The sequence below is a fragment of the Thermobia domestica genome, chromosome 13 (genome assembly GCF_964235325.1).
Source record: "Thermobia domestica chromosome 13, izTheDome1.hap1.1, whole genome shotgun sequence".
NCBI classification, from domain to species: domain Eukaryota; kingdom Metazoa; phylum Arthropoda; class Insecta; order Zygentoma; family Lepismatidae; genus Thermobia; species Thermobia domestica.
In genome coordinates, this window is record NC_137466.1 from 219,283,492 (window position 1) to 219,310,430 (window position 26,939).

The 26,939-nt window shown below is 36.4% G+C and overlaps 1 protein-coding gene across 1 annotated transcript in view; it reads right to left on the reverse strand.

Annotated features, from left to right (window-relative positions):
- Window positions 1–26,524, reverse strand: part of LOC145669040 (uncharacterized) — a 32,639-nt gene extending 6,115 nt beyond the window's left edge. The window contains exons 1-2 of the mRNA XM_081737392.1: window positions 26,322–26,524; window positions 16,986–17,093 (exon numbers count right to left, since the gene is read on the reverse strand). Of these exons, the coding sequence (XP_081593518.1) occupies window positions 16,986–17,045 (60 nt within the window). The 5' untranslated portion in view covers window positions 17,046–17,093; window positions 26,322–26,524. The remainder of the gene's footprint in view (window positions 1–16,985; window positions 17,094–26,321) is intronic.
- Between the last annotated feature and the right edge of the window lie 415 nt (window positions 26,525–26,939).

Below are 26,939 nucleotides of genomic sequence, written 5' to 3' on the forward strand. Positions count from 1 at the left end.
AAAAGGACTGTATTTATTTGCTTGTATTGTATTTGTAAGAATTAGTGCATGCTTTAATGTACCTATGTGATTAATTACGCAATTATTATTCTCCTCTCACATTGTATAACGATATTGTTTTATAAAATTTGAGCAACCCTCATATATACTGATTAATTTCTTGGAAGCCCTGTTCACCGAGACAAAATTCTTTGAAAAACACAACTGCGAAGTTTTCCTCTCACAATATCTATGTGCGTGTGTCGTTGCTCGCCCACTTCTCTCTTCGCATAGTCTAACTTGATTATTTTATCAGGCCTTGTTTCCATTTTATACTAATACACAATAACACACTGAGCAACGCTATGTGATAATATATAACAAAACACACAATCACGTAAGTTTCAACACAATAACTGTGTCTTCATCAGAGTTCCATTCCTTCTGGCTTCTTGGGAGTTGGTCATCACTTATATATAAAGAGGAGGAGACAGACTGCTCCTTTTTTGCTGTTATGTGGATGACTGTTTAGGAATATGGAAGGGAACGAAAAGGCAACTGGAGAAATTCGTAAGGGACGTGGAAGATAAAAAGAAAGGGATTAGATTAGAAAATGAAATAGAAGTAGACAAGGAGATAAACTATTTAGATATGAAAATAAAGAAGTCGGAAGGAGGAGAGTTTATTACATCCTGGTACCAAAAAAAAGTGTGCAGCGGGAGTGTATTGCCACAAACGAAGTGATGTGGATGAGGGTACAAAGAAGAATTTCATAAAAAGCATGGAAGAAAGAATAGGAGACCTGAGCACAAATGAAGAACAGAGGAAAACAGATTTAAAGAAGTTCTGGACACAAGTAAGGAGAAATGGATACAACGAAGAGGATAGGGTCACAAGAGACATAGCAAGAGAGAGAAAGAAAGAGGAAGAAGACAAGAACAAAAAATGGTTTGGAATAGAAAACCTAGGCAAAGAAACAGAGAAGATAAAGAGAATGCTTCGTAAATCAGGAATTAGGACGTACAGGAAACGAGGAAGCAGAATAATTGAACTAGTCAGAAGAACCAAGAGAAAAACAATAGCGGACAAAGATCAAAGGGGAGTAATATATAGAGTAGGATGCGCGGAGTGTAACAAAATGTACATAGGAGAAACAAAAAAGAAAATGCAAGAAAGGATTAAACAGCACCAGGATGATGTAAGATTGAAAAGGGACAACAATGCTATATACAAGCATCAGAAAGAGACAAACCACAGGATAGGGTGGGAAGGAGCAGAGGTCATAGAAGTAGAGAACAGAACTTTAGTGAGAAAATGGAAGGAAGCCAGGGAGATTATGAAGGCAGGAGACAAGGTGATGAATTGGAATGCAGGATTCTCGATAAATAAAGAGTGGGAGAAGATTCTGCTTAAAGAAGAAGGAATGAAAAGGAAGAAGAAAGAAAGAGAAAAACATTAATAAGGAAAATAAGGATAATTAAAGGACAGAATGTGTCCAGCGAAAAAAGTACTTTTAATTGGACACGTGTGCAGCTAAAAAGTGAAAGTGAAAGCCACACAAGTGTTACTTTTTTTAATGAAGGGGTGGAGCCTAATTAAAAGTTGATCTCCGGAGACTATATAAGTGACGACCAACTCCCAAGAAGCCAGAAGGAGTGGAAGTCTGATGAAGACACAGTTATTGTGTTGAAACTGTTACGTGATACTGTTTTTTACACTTATCACATAGCCTTGGTCAGTGTGTTATTGTGTATTAGTCTAATTTGGAAGAAGAATTCGTCCTCTCTCTCCACTCCTGTATAAGCTGAACTGCGGAGCACTGGACTATAATTTATAATCCGCAGTTATACATTTCATTCCCTGTTTAAGTGTAATCAATATACTGTTAATAACGCAGTAATTAACCAATTATTTCCTATCAGAGGAGCAACTACCTAAAAAATTGAGTGTTTTACAGGAAGTATTTTTTGTTATAAAGGTGTATTCATACGCGCCCATTGTATAGGAGAAGAGTAACGCTCACACAAAGCGCGAAGAGTGGGACTTTAGAAGTGCTTCGATATAAACAACTTTGACATGCATCCAACAAAATTCTATTATCTTGTGATTCCAGTGTAATGAATACCTAGGTATATCACAAAACTTGTGATTTTATTCTTCTAAAATGTTGCAGTTCATCATCACGTAAATTGATACTGTCAATTTAGTTCAAAATGTATTTCAAAGAAAATAATGCAAGGCGAGCGTAAAAGAGGAGTTATTCTTTCAGTGGAGCTGTACTTTCCCGATAGATAGTGGAATAACAACCTATAAGAAGAAACAAATTAACGCAATGGAACACAAATTTCTTACCCTCAATGGATAAGTTTTCTTATTGTGGATCGTGCTTCCGTTTTTTGGTTATCCGACCCTCAATACCGTAATTACATGTATGACGCAAGCAGTGCGACTAACAATAATATTCGCGTGCGATCTTCGGTAATTATGATGGGCGATCTCACCCTACAATTATTTTCATTGAGTGAAATTGTATTTCTGTTTACAAAGTGTTAGTGCTTAAAATAAATTAATATATCCTACATCATTTTGATTCTTCCGTATGTATGTGCAGTACAAATGGAATATGATAAGTTTTACAAGCTATGTGAATAATCATTTATTTATGGTTTGTTATTTATTATTGAAATAAATTCATGATATTTTATCGAAGGAAGGATATTTCAGGTAAACTCTGAACATGCTTATGTGGATTTTTTTTTTAAATTTAAATGATAGTTGCTTCAGTGATTTTTCAAATGTTAAACAGTGGAAACATTCATGGGAGCTAAGGCGCATCAAGTCTACATATATATGTCTCTGACTGGCTATCACCGAGTTCATCATCTTTTTCGTTATCTTCATATATATCTTTAAAACCAAAGAGTACAGTATTTCCCTTGACGAGTGTTAATCGGTGCAACGGTAAACCAATCGAAACTAATTAATCTATTTTTCGAGTTCAAGACAAAAATACGAACATTCTGTAACTTTTTAAATAAAGAGTACGGCACGGACACGGACGTAAGTCTTTAAAAAAAACTGTCCGTAGAAAATACAAATGTCTAGCAACCCTAGCAAATGTAATTTAATACGTGGTTTTGAAGTTTTAGTGTCGTTAATTAAAGTGAAAAAGTGAAATTTCGCATATCCTTTCTCAAAATAATTATTATAATACAGCGTGATTCAAAATGATGTGAACGATTACAACTCCTTATAACTTTTTTTTTATTAATCATTCAAATAGCTTCAGATCTTACAATTAAATGCTAAAACTCTTCAACTTTTTGCGATAAAAAATGAAAATAGTACATCACAAATGTTCTATGTGGGCCCCCTTTGTTACTCTGCATACATCTATTCGGTATTCCAATTCCGCCCAGACCCGTTTCAACATGTTTGCATCGACAGTTTGCACTGCAGCAGTGATGCGCTCTTTCAGTTCATTCCATCTTGAGGTAGAGGGGGTTTGTAAACAATGTCTTTTAGATGTCCCCACAGAAAAAAATCTCAGGGGGTTAAGTCCGGTGATTTTGGTGTCCAACGTAGAACCGCCCAATTCAGTGGTGTGGCAGTCTGTTGTTGAGGAAATTTTTGACATTGTCTTGAAAGTGACATGGAACTCCATCCAATTGATAGATGAAGTTTGCACTGTCATGTTCGAGCTGTGGCATAAGCCACGTAGAAATGTTTGTCCAGTCACAGTTCCTTCGTCAAAGAAGTACGGACCATAAACTTTTGAAGATGAAATTGCAGAAAACACATTCGTCTTTGGTGAATCACGCACAATTTCACAAATTTGGTGAGGCTTCTCAGTTCCACAAATGCGAACGTTTTGTTTATTCACTCTTCCTGTCACATGGAACGTAGCGTCATCACTGAAACAAAGCTTGCCCCAAAAATCATCATCAACACTGCACAACTCTTGAAATGACTTACAAAAAGTCTTGCGACACATGTGATCATTAGGTGTTAAGTGTTGTAACAACTGCACTCGATACGGATACATCTTTAAAGGTTTACGCACTACACGCCAAATAGCTGTTTGAGGCTTTTGAAGCTCTTTGCTAACTCTCCTTGTTGACTTTTGTGGGCTGCGTTGAAAACTGGTTCGAACCCTTTCGACATCTGCCTCAGAAGTGGACGGCCTACCGGACGACTTTTCTTTACAAATACATCCCGTTCTGTTGAATTTGTCATACCACTTACGTATTGAGTTCTTTGATGGTGGATCTTTATGAAATTTTGTCCGGAACTTGCGTTGAACACTAACAACAGACCGACAAACGTGAAACTGTAAAACGCAAAATGCTCTCTCTGCATCACAATCAGCCATCTTGGAACTAATCACTCTGCCACCTAGCGGATAAATTTTAAACTACTACGCTCGTTCCAAACAAAATTTGAGGATAATATTGAAAGTATTTCCATAGAAATTTCATTGTTGATAGAGTATTAATACTTATAGAACGCTTCCTTATCGTTCACATCATTTTGAATCACGCTGTATAAATTTAGGTTTTATAGTTTAAGAGAATTTAATCTAATTTTTCTTTTCAGCATACATAATTAATGCCTATACAAGATAATAATGTTCGCATTATTAAATTGTATTGGCATAGAGAATACGATTAGAATCAGTCTTTATGTCAATTTCCCGTTCTGACCCGAACTCTAAACCGTACTGTCCAGTGATTATATGATCGGCTTTGGTAAAATCTTCAAACCGCTATTAAAGAGAGAAAGAAAGAAAGAAAAAAGTTTGGGACATAGAGGATCGAATCCCGGATTGTCATAAACACCTAAGCCCTCATAGGGAACTGCAAGACTCGAACCAATACAGTTATAAACATTACTTGTATAGGTCATATGTACTGGTTATTTTCCATTATGAAAACAGATACAGTAGACAAAGAGACAAATGATTTCGCAGTATGCATGTGAAGCATGCACTCATTAAATAAAACACTTAATTATTATATTCTTTTGTTATTCAACTTACCCACACTTCACACTTTACAAAAACACACTATAAACACTTGGGGTAAAGTGAAGGGTAATATCTTTTTGTAAAAATATGTACCAAGTGGATGGTAACCCCCTATAGAAAATAGTGGTAGCAGCTCCTGTTATCGATGTCAGTTGCGTCATGCAACGAATATAACGCAGTATTAACCACTGCACGTAATACTTGATACGTGACTTGACTAATTACGTCGCACTAAGTTGATATATACAAAAACTAACATTGAAACTCTTTTATCCAATCCAGGAGGGCTTTTCGTAATATAACACGAATACTTGCAAAGTGCGCTATTCCTCTGATATGTGTCTTTGCACTATAAAAGACTGCATATGGGAGAGCGAGTAATATTTAAGTTGCTACTTTCGAGTACAAATTAGCACTGTTTGAAGAACTTATAAATGCTCTTAGCATTGGTTGTGTTTGGCTGGTCAAAAAGGGAATATTCTGGATTGCCACAAAATTCATGAAACATCACTAAAAACACGTGAGTGTTTCTATATATCAATACAGTATGTTGCCCTAACTTAATTACACAGCCTAGCAACATAAAATTTTAGTCTTTGGATATTTATCCTTGATTGGATACCTATCGATTCTCACGCGTGCATTTCACAATATAAAAGTGTTACTGTCTTCTTATCACTTTTCACTGGCTTCTCTCTGGCACACCTGCAACAGTGGTAAAGGAAAAATCATTCTTTTTAACTTTCTTGAGTTTCAGTCTTTATTCATAAGAAAAATTATTATGGAAAATAAATGTTAACTAAAGTGTCTTGTACACTCGCAGACAAAGGTATTTCAGAGCCAAAGTTTGGATACACATTCAACCACATCTGAAATCGTCTTAAAGTTTTCATTTCAAATGTTTCTAAAATCCCATTCTTAGCAAATCGAAATTCCGTGACTCTTAGCAGAATTCCCTGACTACTCCTGGTCTTCTCAAATTTCCTGACTTCTCCCGAATATCCAGGTTTGTCGCTATCCTGTAGAATTGTTATTATCCCGCACGTTTGAGGGAGACTTCTTCCTTTCCATTATGAGGACGGTTGATATTTTCGCTTAACTAGATTAGAGTACACATGTACAAAAACGAGCAGAGGTGTGTTATTTTTTTACTCATTTGATATGCATCGCCATAGCGCTCACCAGCAAGAATTCACCCCATTTATAATACGTCAATGTGCCGCGCACAATTATGTCCGGTCTTCTTTTCTCACGCTCGACAAAGAAAACATACATTTCAAATTCCAGAAAATAATAAATTTGAGAAGCGTGCCTTTATCAAATAGAATCCATAGCGTCCTGATCATGACATTGGGGAACAAAGTTCCGGCGCGAATAAATAGGATGCGAATTTCGAGCGTGGGCACAGTCTGGGCTAGAGGATGATCCAAATGCAGCTGACTAATTCCTCGAACTCCTCTCCCATCCACCTCGAGATGAGTGACGTCATTGATTAGGGATCCCACTCTAGCGAGGTTATTCATGAAGATTTCAGGGTGAGGAAGGTTAACATTACATACATACATACATACATACACATACACATACACATACACACACACACACACACAAAAAAAAAAAAAAAAAAAAAGCGTGGACAAATCGATACGTGCAAAGTAGTTCTGATCCACATTCCGATACAGAGGCAGTTTGAGAAACGCCTAGAAATCATAGATGAAGCTTAGCTATATTCCTATGTTATATGATCAAACAGCACGAAGCGGAAGAAAGACTGGGATATCGAACCGCTGCACAGATCTTCTGTGATTATGATAGCATTTCGTTAGTCGATTAGTTTTACCATAACGCAATCATTAATGCTGAACAATTACTGCTTGAAAAACTGAGGGCTGCACTGAAGAAGGCTGACTATCCTTCTTCAGGATAACATGCCAATACACAAGGCTTGTCATGCAACAAACAATGAAAGCTGCCGTTGAAAATGGGAGCCTCATTACACATGGCTGGCTCCAATTATCCTGAAGCATAAGCATTCTTTTTGATGTAGATATCATTAATGTCACACACAGGCTTGATTTGTAAACCAATTCTATAAGCATTATATTAGCAATGTAAATAGCATTGCTTTAAGGAAATATTATATTGAACACAACAACCATGCGAGCAATTCTATGTCAAATCAACACAATTTTAAAGAAATTCTACCTTATCAAGCTAAATTTTAATGAAATTTTGTACAGTTCTTGGTATAACTAGAAAATGACAAACCTGAATATATCAGGTTGACATGTGAACTGGTTTCGAAATTGCTTGCCTCCGAAGTCCTCAAAATTTACCAAAAATTGCGTACGTGACAGTTGTTCGATTATGATATATCCCCGAAGTTTTATTTTCGGATCAACATGGGACTTTTTGTTACAAGAATTTCTACTTCCTAACATGGAGTTGAAAATCATTTTAATTTAGGTTGTTGTAAAATGGATGGAAATGATAATTTTGTGGGACAGGCTACGGCTACCCCTGCTACTGTCCATCCATTTATAGTCAATGAGACCCAGTCCCTAGTGGCTACTTCTTCCCTCCATACATGTGTTATTCTAATATAGATAAAATAATATAGAACTAATCTTTTCGATATATAAAAGAATACCTACTTCCCAAACATTTTCTTTCCCCTCCGTTTGCCCTCTCTCCCCAAGAGATTAAAACTTCTCTCATAACTGTTTGTTGTGTAATGGAAAGGGAAAACAAAGAAAGCCTGCTAGTTATGTTGTAATTTTGGAGTGTAACACAACACTATGTCTTCCTACCTCTTCCCAGCAGAAACTTATTACGTTCTTGAGAAACAGGTTTAGAATGTAAAAGATATACTACTACTCTAATGAATCTCTTGCTTAATGCAAGGGCAAAACTAATTTTTTAAACTTATGTTTACATAAACCCGATGATTTGGCATAAAAGGCTGAATGGCATTTTGCTGCAACAGCTCATGGAAAGGGAACTTGTAATGGTGTTGGTTGCGCGTTCAAGAGGTTAGCAACCCGAGCAAATATATAGCATCCATATAATACAATGCTTCATCTTGGAAGTGGCAAACTTTTGTGCATTTTACATTTGTCATAGTCTGGCAGCCAGTCCATAAGATTTGCAGAGTACCTTGCATTTTGGGGTGACCAAGGTTTTTTGATGTTTTCTTATAGATTTTGATGTGCTGAATCCAAAACTGCCGGGTGCAACGCTGGCACCCTTGAGCATTTCCCACAAAGCTCACTAACGATTTCCCCTGCCCCATTTTTATTAAAAAATCGTTGACTTCGGGGAAATTATCTATAACTTCTACAGTAATTAACGTAGAATAACGGTTTACACCTTGTTATTCTTCTAATGAAACAGTCTTTCTAACTATGTTAATCACTTGGGGCTGCGACGAACAGGAAAGGGAAATAAAATGGGAAATTCTAGAAAATTCCCTCCCAAAGCATCTTTCAGCTCTTAATATCCAAGAGCCGTACCTCGAATCTCCACCCGGAAAGAAAATATTTTTATATTTTCATGAACTTTCGACACTACTAAACAATATTAGGAAGGGTACCACCCTGACACCCTTGAACATTTCCCACAAAACTCACAATTTCCCATCATTTGTATTTTACCAAAAAATTACTGACTTCTGGGAAATTATCTGTAACTTCTACAGTAATTAACGTAGAATAACGGTTCACACCTTGTTATATTTCTATTGGAACAGTCTTTCAACTATATTAATCACTTGAGATGCGACGAACAGGAAAGGGAAATAAAATGGGAAAGTCTGGAAAATTCCCTTTCAAAGCATCTTTCAGCTCTTAATATCCAAGAGCCGTACCTCAAATCTCCATCCGGAAAGAAAATATTTTTATATTTTCATGAACTTTCTACACTTAGAAACAATATTAGGAAGGGTACCGCTCTGGCACCCTTGAACATTTCCCACAAAACTCATAATTTCCCATCATTTGTATTTTACCAAAAAATTATTAACTTCTGTGAAATTATCTGTAACTTTTACAGTAATTAACGTAGAATAACGGTTCACACCTTGTTATGCTTCTATTGGAACATTCTTTTCAACAATGTTAATCACTTGGGGCTGCAACGAACAAGAAAGAGAAATAAATGGGAAATTCCGGAAAATTCCCTCTCAAAGCATCTTTTAACTCTTAAAGTACAAAAGGGATGGGGTGTATCACATTCCGAAATAAATATTTTTATATTTTCATGGACTTTCTACATTTGAAAATAATCGTACACACGTGAACCGTAACACTGCGATATACACTTGAATAATTAAAATGTAAAAGGAATTTACATTTTTAGAATTGATAAGTAGCACAATAGATGGTATAATTATCTTCCTCCAATAATTTGGGCAGTAGGATATATTTAGTAATTGTATTCGCTTTTGCTTTTAACAATTTAAGGTTAGTTTACGATTCCTGGCTAAAAGTTCATTGATTTTAATTTTTAAATTTCCTTTTGTCTTTCCATCGTTATTAATTCTAACGTTTCTCCATGTATTAATTCAACCTTTTTATATATCTACAGGTAGCAGCCATCACAAAGACATATCGGTTTTTAGTGAACATGTGGGTGAGTTTACAACTGACTAGTGCCAAGTGAATAAACTGTTACTGTTTTATGTGTGTTAACACGTTTCAAAGTAGTGTTTCATAGTGCAGTTTTTAAAAACATGGCGGAAGAAAAGAAGTGCATTTTCACGTGTCAGAAAACACAAGAGCGCCTTATAACTGGAGGACCAGCTCGAGTTCGATCAATTATGTTGGCAAGTAGTCTTAGACGTGACGGACGGTTTATTTCTCTTGAGGAAAATGTGCCAGTATACTTTCATAAGGACTGCGTATCAACATATACCTCGCAGTGGCATATCAAGAGAGCCAAAGAGCAGTCAACTTCAACCTCCTCTGAACCACAGGTGAAACGGATTAGAAGATCAGACGCAAAACCTTTCAATTTTCGTACTGACTGTCTATTCTGTGGAGAGATCTGTTCCGATCCTGATCCAAAAAATCCAAGTCGATGGCGCAGATATCACCTTCTTAGAACGGTCGAACGTCCAGGGCAACCGACTATTCAAGAAGCTATCCTCAAAATATGTGATGTTAGAAATGACGAATTATCCGAAGCTGTTCGAGTACGTGTAAATGGAGCTGTTGGAGATCTACATGCGGCAGACGCTCGTTACCACAAAGACTGTTACAATCAATTCTTGCACAGTAAGTCAGCTAAGGTTTGTTCACTGAAACGCAGCATAAATAAAGGAAGTGACGAAGATGCAATCAACGCAGTCACGACAGCTTTAAAAGAGGACACCTCTCGTATGTGAAACTCCATCGAAGTTTACCATCTTTATCAACAGAACGGTGGATCTAAAACTGATCGTCGTGCAATTATAAGAGATGTTCAGGAAAGAATAGGTAAAGACCTTCTAGTATTGTCCTCTCCTGGTGTATCTAGCATTGTTGCCTTTAAAAATCAAGCTGCTCTTGCCATGAATATTACCGAAGATGATGACGATGATGGAGAAACAATAAAAGAACTAAGTACAAAGATAATGAATGAAGTGAAGAAGCCTGATGATAGATTGAAAAGTTACGAAACTACCCTCTCTGAAGAAAATATTAAAAATAATGTTAGTGAAACTTTACTTTCCCTATTAGAGATGCTCGGAATTACTGAGCTACCTGCAATACTCATTGGAAATATGGTAACTGCAGCATTGACAAAGCAGCCAACTACTCTCCAGATTGCTCTTGCTATGCTTCTGAACAGCAAACGTCTCAATGACGAATTCTATAAGTTTGGAATCACTTGTAGTTACAGTGAGACCCTAAGATTTAAAGCGTCAGCTGCAGCAGAAGCCAGCAAAGCACCAACTTTGCAAGGACTTAATCCTTCAACAGACGGATTTGTGCAAGCTTTTGGTGACAACTTCGACACGTCTATTTCATCTCAAAATGGCCTACGTCAAACTCACAGTATGGTTCTACTGATAACTCAAGTGGAGAAGTCAGGCAGTTGCAACAGTAACAAAATTTGTCGCATTACAAAGGAAGAAATGAAGGAACGTGTGACTAGTGGAGTGCCTGTACACCGGTACACAGGGCCAAAAAAGCCACCAATGCCCCAACATTTCTCAGTAAAAGAAGTGCCAACTCTATCATTACTTGCATCTCAAGTTTATTCAGTGTACAGAGCACAGAGAATAGATTTCGAGTTTTTAAAGTCGATAATTAGGAGTCCTGAAGTCACTCCTGAATATGGTGGCTATAATACAAGAAAGGAAAGATTAAGCTACACTCCATCACGACCAAAGACAAAAGCTATTTACACACCTCTTATTGACATGACTCCATGTGATCCTGATACAGTCCTGACATCAATGTATGAGGTTCAGAAGAAAACACAATCCACTGGACAGAAATACACATTCTATACAACAGATCAACAGATATACAAAATTGTGGTTGGAGTGCAATGGGCTTATCCATCCGAATTTCAGTCATTCGTACCTCGTCTGGGAGGGATGCATATGTTAATGTCTTTTATTGGAAGTGTTGGTAGTTTAATGGCGGAATCGGGACTTGCAGAAGTAATGCAGACTGCATTTCGGAGTGTTAATCTTATGCTTCAAGGAAAGAAATTTCCCCAAAACATGCGAGCTCTCAGGTTAGTAGCAGAGGAAATTTTGCGTGAGATATTAGAAGATGATGCAGTTGCTTCTTACGATGAGCTGATGTCCTTGTTAGAGGAAAGATCTGAGCAGAGTAGAACAGTTCGTCTGTGGGTAGACTGCCTTCTTAAACCTGTTTTTATAATGATGAGTTTTGTACGCGCAGAAAGGGAAGGTGACTGGCCGTTACACCTATGGGCAGCTGAAGCTATGCTTAAATACTTCTACTGTGCTGGTCACTGGAATTATCTTCGTTCTGGTGTAGTGTACGTTCAACATATGTACCGTTTGAAAAAGGACTGCTTACACATGTTAATGGAGAATGGGAATCATGTAATGAGACACCAGATAGGGGTATGGAATGGAATGTGGTCAGATATGTTCATTGAAACAACATTTATGCGATATGGGAAAGGTCCTGGTGGACTCGTTGGGTTAACACTTCAGCCTAAAACAGTTGATACATGGGCACTAAGTCTCCATATTGTCAATTCACTAGTCCGAGACCTGTGTAACTTGAAAGAGAGACAAGGAAGAAATAGCACAGTTCTTTCTCATAAAGAAGAAGGTCATTCTAGGATGCAGAGCGACCGAGCAGATAGAGAAAAGATACGAGATATGTTGGGATCCTGCATACAACCTCTGAATCCACAGGAACACCCATTAGAATTAGTAAATATTGTCACTGGGTCAATCGCTTCTGAAAATGTTAATGTAGACAAAGTTGTAGAAATAGGAGAGCGTGGTCTACACATGTTCAAAAGCAGTCTTCCAGCTGGTTATTACGCTCCTCTTAAGAAGAAAGTAGTAACAATGGAAGCAATGAAGAAATGTGTAAATGTGGGAGACAAAGCGGTATATGATACAGCCTTGATTTACAGTCGCGTAAGCTGTTTACTATCATCTCGTGAATTATCAATTAATAAAGCTTTAAGTTATGAACTTTCGTCTATTCCAACCGCTCCTTCTGAAAACTCTGGGGAAATGAGGATTACCAACACGAAGTACGTTATGAAGGAGAAACTGGCATGTACCATATCTACTCCAAATGTTGGGACTCCCGATGCTGTGGTTATAGATGGATGTGCTATTCTTTGGATTGTTCAGTGGCCAGTAAGTGGAACAGTCTCTGATTATGCAAAGAATGGTTACAATTTTGTTTCAAAGTTCTTAACAGAAAGTGATGTGTACATTATTTTTGATCGTTACTTCGACTACAGCATTAAGTCATCCACCAGGAGATTACGTTGTAAAGGTGTCAGCAGAAAGTATGTATTGCAGCTGTCCACACCATTGCCTTCTGTTAATGTTATATTACAGAACACACACAATAAGCAACAGCTGATTAAGCTGGTGTGCGCCGAACTTCTTCATCTTACCCAAGAAAATTGTGTTGAACACAAATTGGTAATAACCTCTAGCGACTCTGTGCCTCAACAAGTGCAAAATGGACGCATTTCAAGTAGGGTCGATTTAGCGACAGCACACGAGGAGGCCGATGTTATAATCACTCAGCAAGTCATTCACCTTATAACACAAAATTTTTGCAAGCATGTTAATGTGATATCAGATGACATTGATGTATTCCTTCTCCTTTGTTACTATTATCATCATTTCAACATTACTTGCAGATTATTTCAGATTTCAACAAGACGAGAGAGAACAGTAATAGATATCGGCGCAACGGTTGAAAAACATGGACATGTAATGCCTCAGATGATTCGTGCACATGCTCTCACTGGTTGCGATACAGTGCCCTACATATATGGTATAGGAAAATCAACAGCCATTAAACAAGTGTTAAAAGGAGTTAGCTTGAAAAAATTGGGGTCTCAGGAAGAGATAACCAGTGATATAGAACAAGAAGCAACTGACTTTGTAGCTGCGTGCTATGGTGTAGCAAGTGTGAAGTCTATGACAGAAGTTCGTATTAACGTTTGGAAGAAAAAAACTGCATCTGCTCACACAAGAGCCCCACTACTTTGCTCTCTTCCACCCACATCGGAAGCTTTTAAACTAAATGTAAAACGCGCACATCTACAAATGCTAATTTGGCTGAGTGCAGACAGGGCAGAGCCACCAAATGTTGATCCAACTTGTTATGGATGGACACGTGATGAAACCACCAAATCGTTAAGGCCAGTCATGCTTCCTCCAAATGTTGAGTCAGCTCCTGCCGATGTACTTCACCTTATCAAATGTTCCTGCTCGTCAGAAAAACCTTGTTCAACAAGAAGATGTAGTTGTGTAGGTAAACTACCTTGTACAATGTTCTGTAAATGCTTTGATGGTAGATGCTACAACAAACTAAACACGTACTCACATAATGACGCTGACGAGAGTGAAGAAAGTGGTGAAGAATAATAGTACAAATAAACATGACATACTTAAGTCATTATGTAAGTTTATCTTGAATAACTATTTTTTACAGATAAGTGTGGCTTTTATAATACCACTAGAACATTCATTTTCTAAGTGTGCGAAACCTCTCGAATTACAGGTGCTACATTTTAATCAAAATCATAAAAATTGAAAAAGTTATAAGAATATTATTATTTTTTAGTTTTACGATTTATTAATACATTTTACTGATAATAGAAAATTTTCGAACAGTCTAAATACATTACATTCATGCTTAATAAAATTTCTCGAAATTGCAAATGTTGCCCTAAGAGCTGATATCGTTGAAAAGATTGTTCAAACAGAAGCAGAAAGGGATGAAGCATTATTATTATTATTCGTTAATTTGTATAGAAGTTCAAGCTACATTTCCCGCAATTAACTATTATTAATATAGATTATGGGAAATCATGAGTTTAATGGGAAATGGTCAAGATAGCAACCTTTCTAATATTGTTTACTAGTGTAGAAAGTTCATGAAAATATAAAAATATTTCTTTCGGAAGGAGATACACCCCATCCCTTTTGTATTTTAAGAGCTGAAAGAGAAGAAAGAAAGAGAAGAAAGAAGAAATTTCCCATTTTATTTTAGTTTCCTGTTCATTGCAACCCCAAATATTTAGCATAGTTGGAAAGACAGTTCCAATAGAAGTATAACAAGGTCTGAACCGTTATTCTACGTTAATTACTGTAGAAGTTACAGATAATTTCACAGAAGTTAATAATTGGTATAACACAAATGGTTGGAAATTGTGAGTTTTGTGGGAAATGTTCAAGGGTGCCAGGGTGGTACCCTTCCTAATATTGTTTAGTAGTGTCGAATGTTCATTAAAATATAAAAATATTTTCTTTCCGGATGGAGATTCGAGGTACAGCTCTTGGATATTGAGAGATGAAAGATGCTTTGAAAGGGAATTTTCCAGAATTTCCCATTTTATTTCCTTTTCCTGTTCGTAGCTGCCCCAAGTGATTAATATTGTTGGAAAGAATGTTCCAATAGAAGCATAACAAGGTGTGAATTTTTATTCTACGTTAATTATTGTAGAAGTTACAGATAATTTCCCCGAAGTCAACAATTTTTTAATAAAAATGGGGCAGGGGAAATCGTTAGTGAGTTTTGTGGGAAATGCTCAAGGGTGCCAGCGTTGCACCCGGCAGTTTTGGATTCAGCACATCAAAATCTATAAGAAAACATCAAAAAACTTTGGTCACCCCAAAATGCAAGGTTCTCTTGCTCTGCCACCAGACTATCAGTTAAGAAGAGTTCATCGATTTTGCAACATTCCTACAACATCACTTCATCAAAGCACAAGCAGCTCTCACGCGTTCACTCCTACAGCTTCATGGTATTTCGTATTGCTAGAGTTCACTGGAACAGACACTCACCAAATTCGACGATAACTGCAATCTATAACAATAGATGGTCGCTGGCGTATAATTTGTGGGGAAAGATTAAAGTAAAAGTGGATTTCTCTATTTAGCTGACCGATCTCCATCTTTTGCATATCGTGAGAAGCTAGGTATTCTCTGGATTTATGCAGTGGATGTACTGTGTAAAGTAAACCCTGTGTAAAGTGACCCCCAACAGCCCCTAACAAAGATGTAGTGACAACCGAAAAGAAAAAGCCATTCAAGTTCACTCATTAAGTTGTAAGCAGTACCCAGAGGAAACTTGAACTTCCAAACATGGATAGAAAGTCTTTTTCTTTCTTTCTTTCCACTGTGGCATGTTATCAATTTGATTTTAATACATCCCTATTTTTCGGTTTATATATATATATATATATATATATATATATATATAGTGAAGAACCTAAATTAACACGATTTTCAACTTCTCGTTTGGAAGTGGAAACTCGTTAACAAATAATCTCAAGTTAATCCCAAAATAAAAGTTTGGGGATACATTCGTAACACTGTTTCATAATTTTTTTGAAAATATTTAAAATACGGTTTTAAGAAGAACAAAATTTAAAAATTTCGACTTTTCAATGTGTATATATATATTCTAAAAATGACGCCCAAGGACCACAGAGCACTATTCTACAAGTCAAAATAAACTAAACAAATATATATATATATATATATATATATATATATATATATATATATATTTGTATACCTTTCGGGTCGTCTGGAGACGCGAAGTGCACTGTGTGGCAACGTCGCAGATAAAGAACCATAGGTTAGATCTATCGATCCATCAAATAGTTACATTGATTCTTGCCATAATGTCAATAAACGTTGATACTAGCGCCAGTTGTTACCTTAACAATCGATGTAACTGATGGATTTGTAGAGCAATGCTAATAATTCCAAATTAATATGCGATGTTGCCAAATTGTGAAATTTTGATTCCCTATAGCGGCTGAAGGAGGCAGGGCATTCTATTGTAGAACATTTTCGCTTTATTTTGACCTGTAGAATAGTGCTCTGTGGTCCGTAGGCGCCATTTTTAGAACACCCGACATATATATATATATATATATATATATATATATATATATATATATATATATATATATATATATATATATAAGTCTTTTATGTCAGCTACAAATGCAAATCGAACAAATGTCACGCAATTTCTGGTAAATCTTTAGAACTTTGAGAGGCTTGTAATTTCGGAACCTGTTTACAAATCAACTCGAGTTTTCCGCTCGTTCCATACACTGAAGATAGTGGTCAGAATATAAAATATCACTGTCAGCTGTAATGGTTAGTCGGAAACCGTGTGCTGATTAGACATGGAATCGCTCATGACAACTGCCTGCTTTCTTATTGAGGCTGAAGATTTATCAATTAATCCTGATATATATACATAATACCTTGCATCAAAATATTACTCACCGGTTCTTCTCCCAGGAGAATGGAATTTACAAGGTACACGAAATCATCGAAAGGTGTCATCTTTTATACGCTATACTCTCGGCTCATTCCAAACTCCAGTATACACACCTGAAATAAAGTGAAAATAATATAACGATTAGGTCAGGAAGTAGATTTCTAGACATTCGACATCTATGGCCATGTTATCCAGGCGATTACACGTCCGTGACGTCCCTTGGCGATTACACTATCCGAGGAAAGGGAAGGAACAAAGGAAGCGTTCTGGGATCATTACGCCCACCCGAGATTTGAGCTCAGTGTGAATGTTAAAATCCTCACTTAGGATGGCTGGCCAGAAAACTCCTTTTACATTTTTTTTTCCGACCAAGTGGCTCCATTAAAAAAACAATACGTATAATGAAATTGAAATGGGAATGTGCGTCTAGGCCGCAGACCGAACCACGGTTTTCGGTTTACCACATCAGTGCATTAACTATTACGTTATTCACTCTCTGAAATCCTATTGCTGCCTGAAAAGTAGTCAATACAGTATTGATTAACTCATTGGCACACTAAACAGAAGACGTAACTTCGATCCCGGTTCAGTCAAACTTTTTCACTTCATTCCTTCAATTTCACTGTGCCATTACATATGAAGATATGGTACTAAACTAAATTGATTACTTCTCTATTTCTGTACTATAATTAGAGTATGCTATGTCATTAATTATTGCACCTTTTAACGGAATAAAGGAAAAGAGAGAACCACAGAAATACATGGTCTTAAATTTTATCTTCACCTACAATTAAGAGATACTCCTAACAATCTTATTTATACAAGTAAAACATGTAAATCTGTGCGTAACCCTAATTCCTACTTTAGTAAGTGGTCAAGCTATTAGGTGTCGTTACCTGTGCTGCTTGATACAAACAGAAGTCGCTAGTGTGCAGGCAATTTGCAGATTTAAAAGTACTCTGAACTAAAAAATTGCATTATTTCAATGAACTTATTCCAAAATAGTTTAGAGTGGGCACAGCAACTAGTTATTAACTGATACAATGGAATGCGTATCCATAAACAGTAAATAAAAAATATCCAGAAGACAAAATCTACGAAAGGGTTCGAGGCACTCCTCAGACCTTCCTAAAAACATGTTGCTACACACAAGACATCACATAATGTACGGAACTCTCTTTATCGAACACGTACAATAAAGAGTAATGACACAATTATTTATCGAGCTTACGGAACGCATTGTAGTATTTTAACAATGTTCCTCAGTTATTTTTTCTTCCAATATATGCAGTGAGACACTGGGACATTTATCCTTGAAACTGACTGAGCAACATTACTAGGTAATGGGATAAGTTTGTGGTTCGACCTATCCTTAACAACTAATTGAACGTATACAAAATATAATTTTTAAAATCTTTTTTAGCACTGTATTATCCTTTATGATCCAATAATGAAAATCCAATAGTCATTAACTTATCATCGATATTTCAGGCACAATACACCAATCCCTTTCGTCAAGATGAAATCTAAACTAACCTACCAAAAGTTGGACTATTCATATTCTAAAACATACGTGAGCAGAATTCTACTCGTTGAGCATCTGTTCGCGAGCCGATTTGCTCAAGAAATCAGTCTTAAGTCACATATGACAAGGAAGACTTTCTAATGACACTGTTTTCAATTCGACTAGCTGAACCTGCGCTCTCTACACAGCGCATCATTCACATATGAGTGTACATGTCCCTTTACAAACACAAGTGAAGGATGTATTGATAAACATCGGCAAGTGCTATCATACAGGGGAAATTTTTTCGATTATTTTTTCAATGCAAAATTTGAGCCTACTTTCTGTTGGAATTTCTAATTCATGTATAGTCAGTGTTTTCTTTCTTCTTGCATGCAGTATGTAATAAGCAAATACATTACACACACAATTAATTATAAAGTCAATGATATATGGTGTTCATTGGGCAAAATACTTCAAACATTAAAGATTCAACTTAGATTTGAGAAATAGTTATCCTTCGTTTTCATTATCATTTGGCCATGAAACAAACGCCTGAGAGATATACTAACCCTGCATATAATTGTGTGGTGTTGGAATATATAACTCGTGGGATATGATTCTTTACTTTTTAAAATTTCAATATTTCCAGTGTACTCCTAAAAATGTAATAAAGAAATAACGGACATTCTTTTTAAAATATTCAGAATAATCTACACAAAATTTGTAATCGATCAGTGAAAATGGCGTCTTTCTAGAGCTTGTGGTTTCCGAGATGTTATTGTCAAAAGAATTAGTCACAAACATATAAACCTAGCATTTTAATATATAGATACTTGTGATATCATATGGACAGTATGAAATATTCCAGCGTATGATCCAAACTATACGTAGTTAACACGTACTGGAAGCATAAAGCATGTTAACAGTCAAATATTCAGGGTGAAATCGATAGAATTACGTATTGTGCTGGTGCTGCGCCATGAATTAAAGTAGAGTTTATACAATTATTTCATCGTCACTTCATATCCAATACACAGTTACTTCACAGTATGATGATCACTACAACGTGCGTCATCAAACCCAATGTCATTCACCCCTTCCTTAGAAAATTCGATTCTTTTTATTTATATTAATTATTTTTTAACTTATTACTAATAATATCACAGGTACTACTATTACTATTAGTATTATTATTTGCAGATGAAAACAATATTATCGGATATTTAATATAGCGTAAAGCATTAAATTGCCCAAACTTAAAATCTAGTGACAGTATTTATCATACCAAAGAATATGATAAGTTTGGAAGCCCTCTTTGTTGGTCTAGTGACCTGTGATGAATGACACGCAGCCTATCCTGAGTTTACTTCGGTAATAGTATACATGAGAACCCCCATATCTTCGTTTCTTCTGTGTTTTATTACCACTTCTACATGAAATACCGTAAATTTTCTACGTAGTGCAATAGTAAGAGGTATCCATGTGCACAAGACATGCGATATGCGTTAAATCCTCCCCCCCCCCCACACACACAAAGTCACAGATAAAGCACAAGGGCACTACACATGCAGATATAAAGTACAGGTACGTTCTTTTTTATTTTCGTATCAGTCGATAAGTAAATAAAAGTCGCTTTGTTACCCCCCTTTGTAAGTTCGTACATACTCAATGAATAATCCCTAAAAGTATGATCGTCCTGCTCCTTCGGGAACTGATGCAGCTTCATGTATACTATATCCTTTACTTGCACTGATCGTTTTTTTTTTTTTCTTTCTTTATTGTCCTTAGTATTTACGTTCTAGTTTGCGTAATATAAAAAGGTAGAAGAAAGGTAACTAAAGTAAATGTGTTAAGAGAGAGTATGAAGGAACTTAGTTTCAAAATAAAGTGATAAAAAGAAAAGAACGCTACATTTTTTTTACTTCTGTGTTTTAAAGAAGAAAAAAAAGTAGTAAATGCAACAACTTAACGTGGGATCAAAAGCACGTGAGCTCCCACCAAGAAATCCCGCCTATTTCTGTGTAGCAAAGTGAAAGAGTTATAGTGGATAAAGTTTGGCTGGAAACAAAATCGCTTCATGAGGAGTGTCACAGCCCTTTCCTGTATAGTGAAGAAGTGTTGTAACAATGGATTTGTAATGCAACGGTCCACTGTTAGTGTTATAATTAAATGTTATGTACAGCAGCCTCCCCCACAGCCCACATCTCAACGAAATCGATTCCAAGGAAGAGTGTTAGTTAAACTCACAATCCCTGTGCTAAAGAAGATCAGGTCTTAGAATCCATTGCGACAGTGTTAGAGCAAAACGATGACACTACTCAATCGACAGGAATCATGCAACTACTCATCACAAATTGAGGATGCTCCAACGCGACGAGCACCAACGACCATGCCTCTTTGGAAGTCTGTCAGGTCGCCCATTTTACCGCACCACTTTCACACCACGACATTCACAGGTGAACTGATTACTGCTGACGGAAGAGGAAGGTACACACGGCACATTGAAAACAAAAAACGATCGGCAATAGCAACACGTGTTGTACAGTGGAGGGCCAAATTTACGTGTCCTGTATGAAGTTTTTTTTAGATTTTTTGTCTCTCCCCTGTATATATATGAGTGAGAGAGAGAGAGAGAGACAGGGTGTCAAACCAGGAAAGTGTCATATTTTGAGGAATGGTAGGGTTAGTCATGACAAAGAATCAATCGAGATATCGATGAAAAGACCACTTTATTTTGTAGACGTTGTTTCGAAGGTACGTACCGTATCTCGAGAACTAATGAAGACATTGGAGTTATTCAAAATCGTGTTGCACATAGGTAGGACACGTAATATTCATTAAGGGCCATTTGCATATTATGTAACGCTGTTTTTGATCAATTTTCACCCTTCCTCTTCTTTGTCACACTTCGTAATGCAAGGCTGAACCCCTCCCCCTTTGTTTCGTAACGCTTTTAGATTTTTGTTTTTTCAGCAATTTTGCTTATTTTGGGGGTTATTACAACAACAACAAAATATTATTTTAATGGCAGAACTTTTCATTGCAAAATGCTTGTATTTTGAATATATTTGTAGTGTATTTTCGCCAACAAATACAAGTATTAGAAAATGGTAGTACCGTAATAAATTTTAATCCTCTAAGGCTGTTTAATTAACCAGTCTTAATTCTTCAAAATTCCATACTGTCGTTTTCCCAGGGAAATCGCACCCAACCTCTTAGATCACCTATGATTGGCAAGAAGTAAGTGCTGCAGGAAGATGCAGGTGAAACAGGATCTACAGAATTGACATTTACCTCTTTTTTTCTGGAATCCAGGATGCTTCCTGTATTTGAAGTTTCCCAGTGTCGACGATAAAAAGAAGTTCTCTTCTACGTAGATTATAGATTCGACGTGGCTGCACACATGAAGGAGCAGCGTCATCTCATTTGTGAACAAGCTTCCGGCCATTTTCCTTGGACTTCAGTTTTACCCCTTTTCAAATTATTTTGTCCCAAATCAGTGCCAGAAAGCGAATAAACTCCATTTCTCTTAGAAAATTCAAATCTAAAGATTAAAAAATTCAGTATGAGATATATATCCGACGAATTTGGTTTTTAGTATCTTATTCTGCTTGGATCGTTCTGTCGTGGTAAATATTATTTCACGATAAAGAGTTTCTTCTTTTTCATATGCGAAACCCCTTGGAAGAATTGTGGGTAATAATTCAAATCAAAAGTTTTAAAATTTATTCTCAGAAACAGCGATACGAGTGGTTGCGCGAAGGCATTTTCAAGCGGTAATTACGATCGCTAAAAACTAACTCCAGAAAGGTGTGTACCATAAATGCATTGCGGCGATAGCCTAGCCAGAAAAGAGAGCTTTATTGTATTGTAATACACGCAGGATTCATCATCAGTCATACTGGTGTCTAGTAGCTTTTCAAATCCCTTCTGCATGAATCAGTTTATACAGGCTGTAAGTTCTCTATTTCCCAAAACAATATCAATATTTATTTATAAAAAGGGTAAGAACCGAATAAAATTATTTGTTTAGAAAATTGCATATAAACCAGAAAATAAAGATTATAGAAAAAAATCACGTTATGTAACGAAGACGTTAACCCACTCCTCCTGCGTGTCATACTTAGTAACGCAAGACTGAACCCTCTCTCCCCCTTTGCCGCGTTACGTAATATGTGGACGACCCCTTAGATACGTATCACATTCATTACGCTCACAGATCCCAATATCCCGGAATTCATATTCAAATTTCTGTCTGCCCATTGAATTGAAACAATTGAAAGTTGTTTGTTTTCAGAACAATACAAGCGTGCGGGAAAAGTAGAGAGGTGTTTTCACTAATTTGTTTGGCTTCTTTCTTTCACTCTTGGTTAGGTCATGCATATGTGTGTTTATGTCTGGGCATAACAAACGGTTCTGCGAACTCGAAATATTTTAAAAACCAGTTCTAGCGAACCGGCTGAATAGCACCACTGGTTAGATAATAAACGGAATTATAATTAGATAATTCCTGGCAGATCAATCCGTCGAGCAGCATATCTTAAGCGGGTGAAACGTTGCTCCGTTAGTTGCGTATCAGTCAAGGAATTAAAAAATAATAATAAGCACATTACACAGCACTATTTATTTATAGTCATTATTTTGACCTCAAGATTTCCAATCTACTTGGAGAACATTATGACTCAGTGGTAGACCGGTTACCTCTAGTGTGGGGGGCCCCTGGTTCGATTTCCGGCTAAATAAGCTTGTGGTTGTCAACATCGTGTCCGTAGTTTTTCTCAGGGTACTTTCACTCCCTGCTACATTTTCATTCCACCGTTTCTTTCATCGTTATTCACTTGCCTTAATCATCCGTCTCTCTCAGGCTAAAAGGCGGCGTTAAAATGAAAGATTTTGATCTGCACATTTACAGCGATAATTTTTATACGAATATAGTCACAAAATACATGTTACTGTTACAGAAAGGAACGTTTTATCAAAAGATAATTTTTTATCCGTTATTATTCTGCACCTCTATTGTAAATTTACGGGAGGCTAAAAGTAAGAAATGTGAATGACCATTATTATTCAACCTTGCTAATGACTTATCTCGCTAGCGATTATTATGTGAATAGAAATAATTAAATATTTCGGTTTAACGTCCCATGTTTTTGACCCATTAGGCTAAGGGAGACGATGATTAAGAGGTCCATGTTCCGTTAAGGGGATCCAAAACTAAACTAAACTAGCCTAACCTAATATAACGTTATATTATGTAATCAAACGAAAATCAATGGAAAGAACAGGAGAAATTGCAAATTTCGTGTGGAAGAAATTACTGGACCCCCTAAACGGAACATTGACCGATTAAGACAATGCAATGATGGCGGAATGAGAAAGTTGGAGGAAACAGGAATAACCCAAGAAAACCCATGATGTTGTCCACCACAAACTTATTTGGCCTGGTATCGAGCCAGAGCCACCGTCCGTGCCCCTACTAAATGAATGAAGTATTGAGCTTTGATAAAAAGAGGAACCATCCTGGCTACTAATCCAACTTTTCTTGTGTGTGCGCACAGCTAGTCAATCTACATACACTTTTCCTTCCTTCCAATAACAGTTCAAAAATTTATGAATGTGTGTTAATTATGACTAATCAAACACAGAACATATGAAAAGGCGAGTGTAGGACAAAATCCAAGAGGACAAAATCCAAGTTAAATTCTGCTAAGGCGGACAAAATCCAAGCGGATAAAATCCAAGGAGCAGTATCATGTGCGTAGCTGTGGTATGTGCCTGTGAACACCCTAATTAAATTGTATGTTTGTTTCTTTCTTCAATTGTAATTCATTCTAAAGTTATATCTGTAATTCTTCAATTTATTGAAATAATATTTCATTTACATTTAAAGAACTGAAAATCCAATAAAATATGTAAGATTGACACAGTAAGAGTGCAGATGAGCTTTAATTACTCATAAAATAGTCTGGTCACTGCTAGAACATGCCCAGGTGAATCCAATTTAGGGTAAACTGAAATATTTTGACTAAAAAGAATATACTCACATAAATTAACCAGAAAATGAAAGCACTGGCTAATATCAGAGATAACAAATAACAGCAAAGCAGCCCAGTCTTAAAAAGAATACACTACTTACTTAATTCTATTATATTTATTGAGAATTAGAGTAAAAATAAAATTAAAAAGATATAATTTAGATATAAAAAATACTTCTCTACTCTCAAAGTATCTACTTCAGTTACAATTGTCAAAATAACCAATAATATATACATTTTCATTTAGTTTGTCTAGACACATTTTCACATTTCGATTTTCTAGATAACACTTTTACATTATTTAATTCAGACACATTATTACATTATTAAAAATACACACTTCATATTTCATAATTATTTGTTTCAAAATGTACATAAAACACTACCAACAAACAAATCAAGACTTCTGTATGCCACCTTATAAGAATTGAATTAAAATACTCCAATGATTGGTCTCACAATAATATGCTGAGGTCTTAAATGTATTATACTGTATATATATTGAGAAGAAAATACATACTTTTATAATGTATTTGTACACACATAATATTTTTACATACTTTCATATGGATGGATAAGTAATTAAAGCTCATCTGCACTCTTACTGTGACAATCTTACATGTTTTATTGGATTTTCAGTTCTTTAAAAGTAAATGAAATGTTATTTCAATAAATTGAAGAATTACAGATAAAACTTTAGAATACATGACAATTGAAGAAAGAAACAAACATACAATTTAATTAGGGTGTTCACAGGAACATATCACAGCTGTGAACATGATACTGTTCCTTGGATTTTATCAGCTTGGATTTTGTCCGCCTTGTCAGAATTTAGCTTGGATTTTGTCCTCTTGGATTTTGTCCGCTTGGATTTTGTCCTCTTGGATTTTATCCGCTTGGATTTTGTCCGCGCCCCTGAAAAGGCAGTCCTATTACGAGTATATCATAATTAAGATATTCTCGACCATGGACGTATATTACCCGAACAATTAGGTACGAATTTCTTACACGAGCTGGTAATTGAGTAGAGCTAGAAGTTGGAAATGCTGAACACATCTTTTTCCTGGCTTGTTTCAGTGCACTTGTCCAGCAATTATGACAAAGTTTTTTAGGTGAAGTTTTACTATATGGATCCATAGATTGTACAATGTACGGATAAAATTAAGGAAGACCTTAATTTGCCCTTTTTATGTAGAGAACGGAACCCAACGTATACCTTCGGGGCTTCTAACCCGTCCCTACTCCTACTATGGATCCATATAGAACTGCACGTATGGGGGGGGGGGCACAATTACTTCACTAAATATAGCTGAGCGAGCTAAGGGGTTAGAAGACCCGCATAGCTTGTTGTTTTCTACCCAGACAGAAACAAGGTATTCAGTTCTGGAGCCCATATTTTGTATTGGCCCTCCGCAACCAGGATTAACCCGCAAAAAAGTATCAGTTGTTTATATTTATGCTCACTTAACTACCAGGAACTAACTTCTACGACAGTACGTGTTGACATAGGATAAATCAAAATTATTTACGTATTTAATGTTCATGACTACAAATGTAATCATGATCAAAGAAAATGTTACCAAGTAAGTAAAAGCGAAGGTATATTTCAGCATCACCTCATAATGTTTATACATAATTACCGGTGTCTGGCTGATGGTAGCTATTCTTTTTTTTTCTGGTTTAGTTTATTATGTGGGGGTTCATTTGCAAAAATACTTTTATTATAAGCAAAAACACTTGACGCATTACGCTGAACTGCTTATTGACAACCATAACAATCCACAAAACACAAATCTTACCCCTGAAGTTTTCCTCTAATGTAGTCACTAGCTATCCTCAATAACTTCTAACGACTTTAAGGATCATTTGTGGTTTCAGAAAACTTCAGTTCTGGTTAACGAGCACCCTCACGAAGTTTCGTCCCATTGCCACTGCCGCTACCATTGACAATCGGGTGAGCTGGAAGCTGGGTAGTTGAAAGAACAGGGTGAGTGACCCAAGTTGCCTTGTTTTCTGTTACTGACCATTCCTAAACAGGGTTACTTATCAAACTAACCCTTCAACCTCGGGTAAGTTTTACCAACTACGTGTGAAGGCAACCAAAACAACTCATATTACGGCCTTGCAAAATATATTGATATGTCCAACTCTTTAACAAAAAATTAACTACAGAAAGTGTTCAAAGATGTTTCACATAAATAATCTTTTCTTCCTTATTTCCCATTCTTCCTCGCATCACATATTCTTAATTTCCCACATCCTTTAATTCAGAAATTATTGCATGACTTACCATACATCGTACTAGAACGGGGCCGGAAGATAGTGTTGTGGAAAGTGAAACATCTTTCCACACTTAGCAAGCCAACAACCTGGGGGGGGGGGTCTGTCCAAAGACAAAATGAGTTATTATGTGGTAT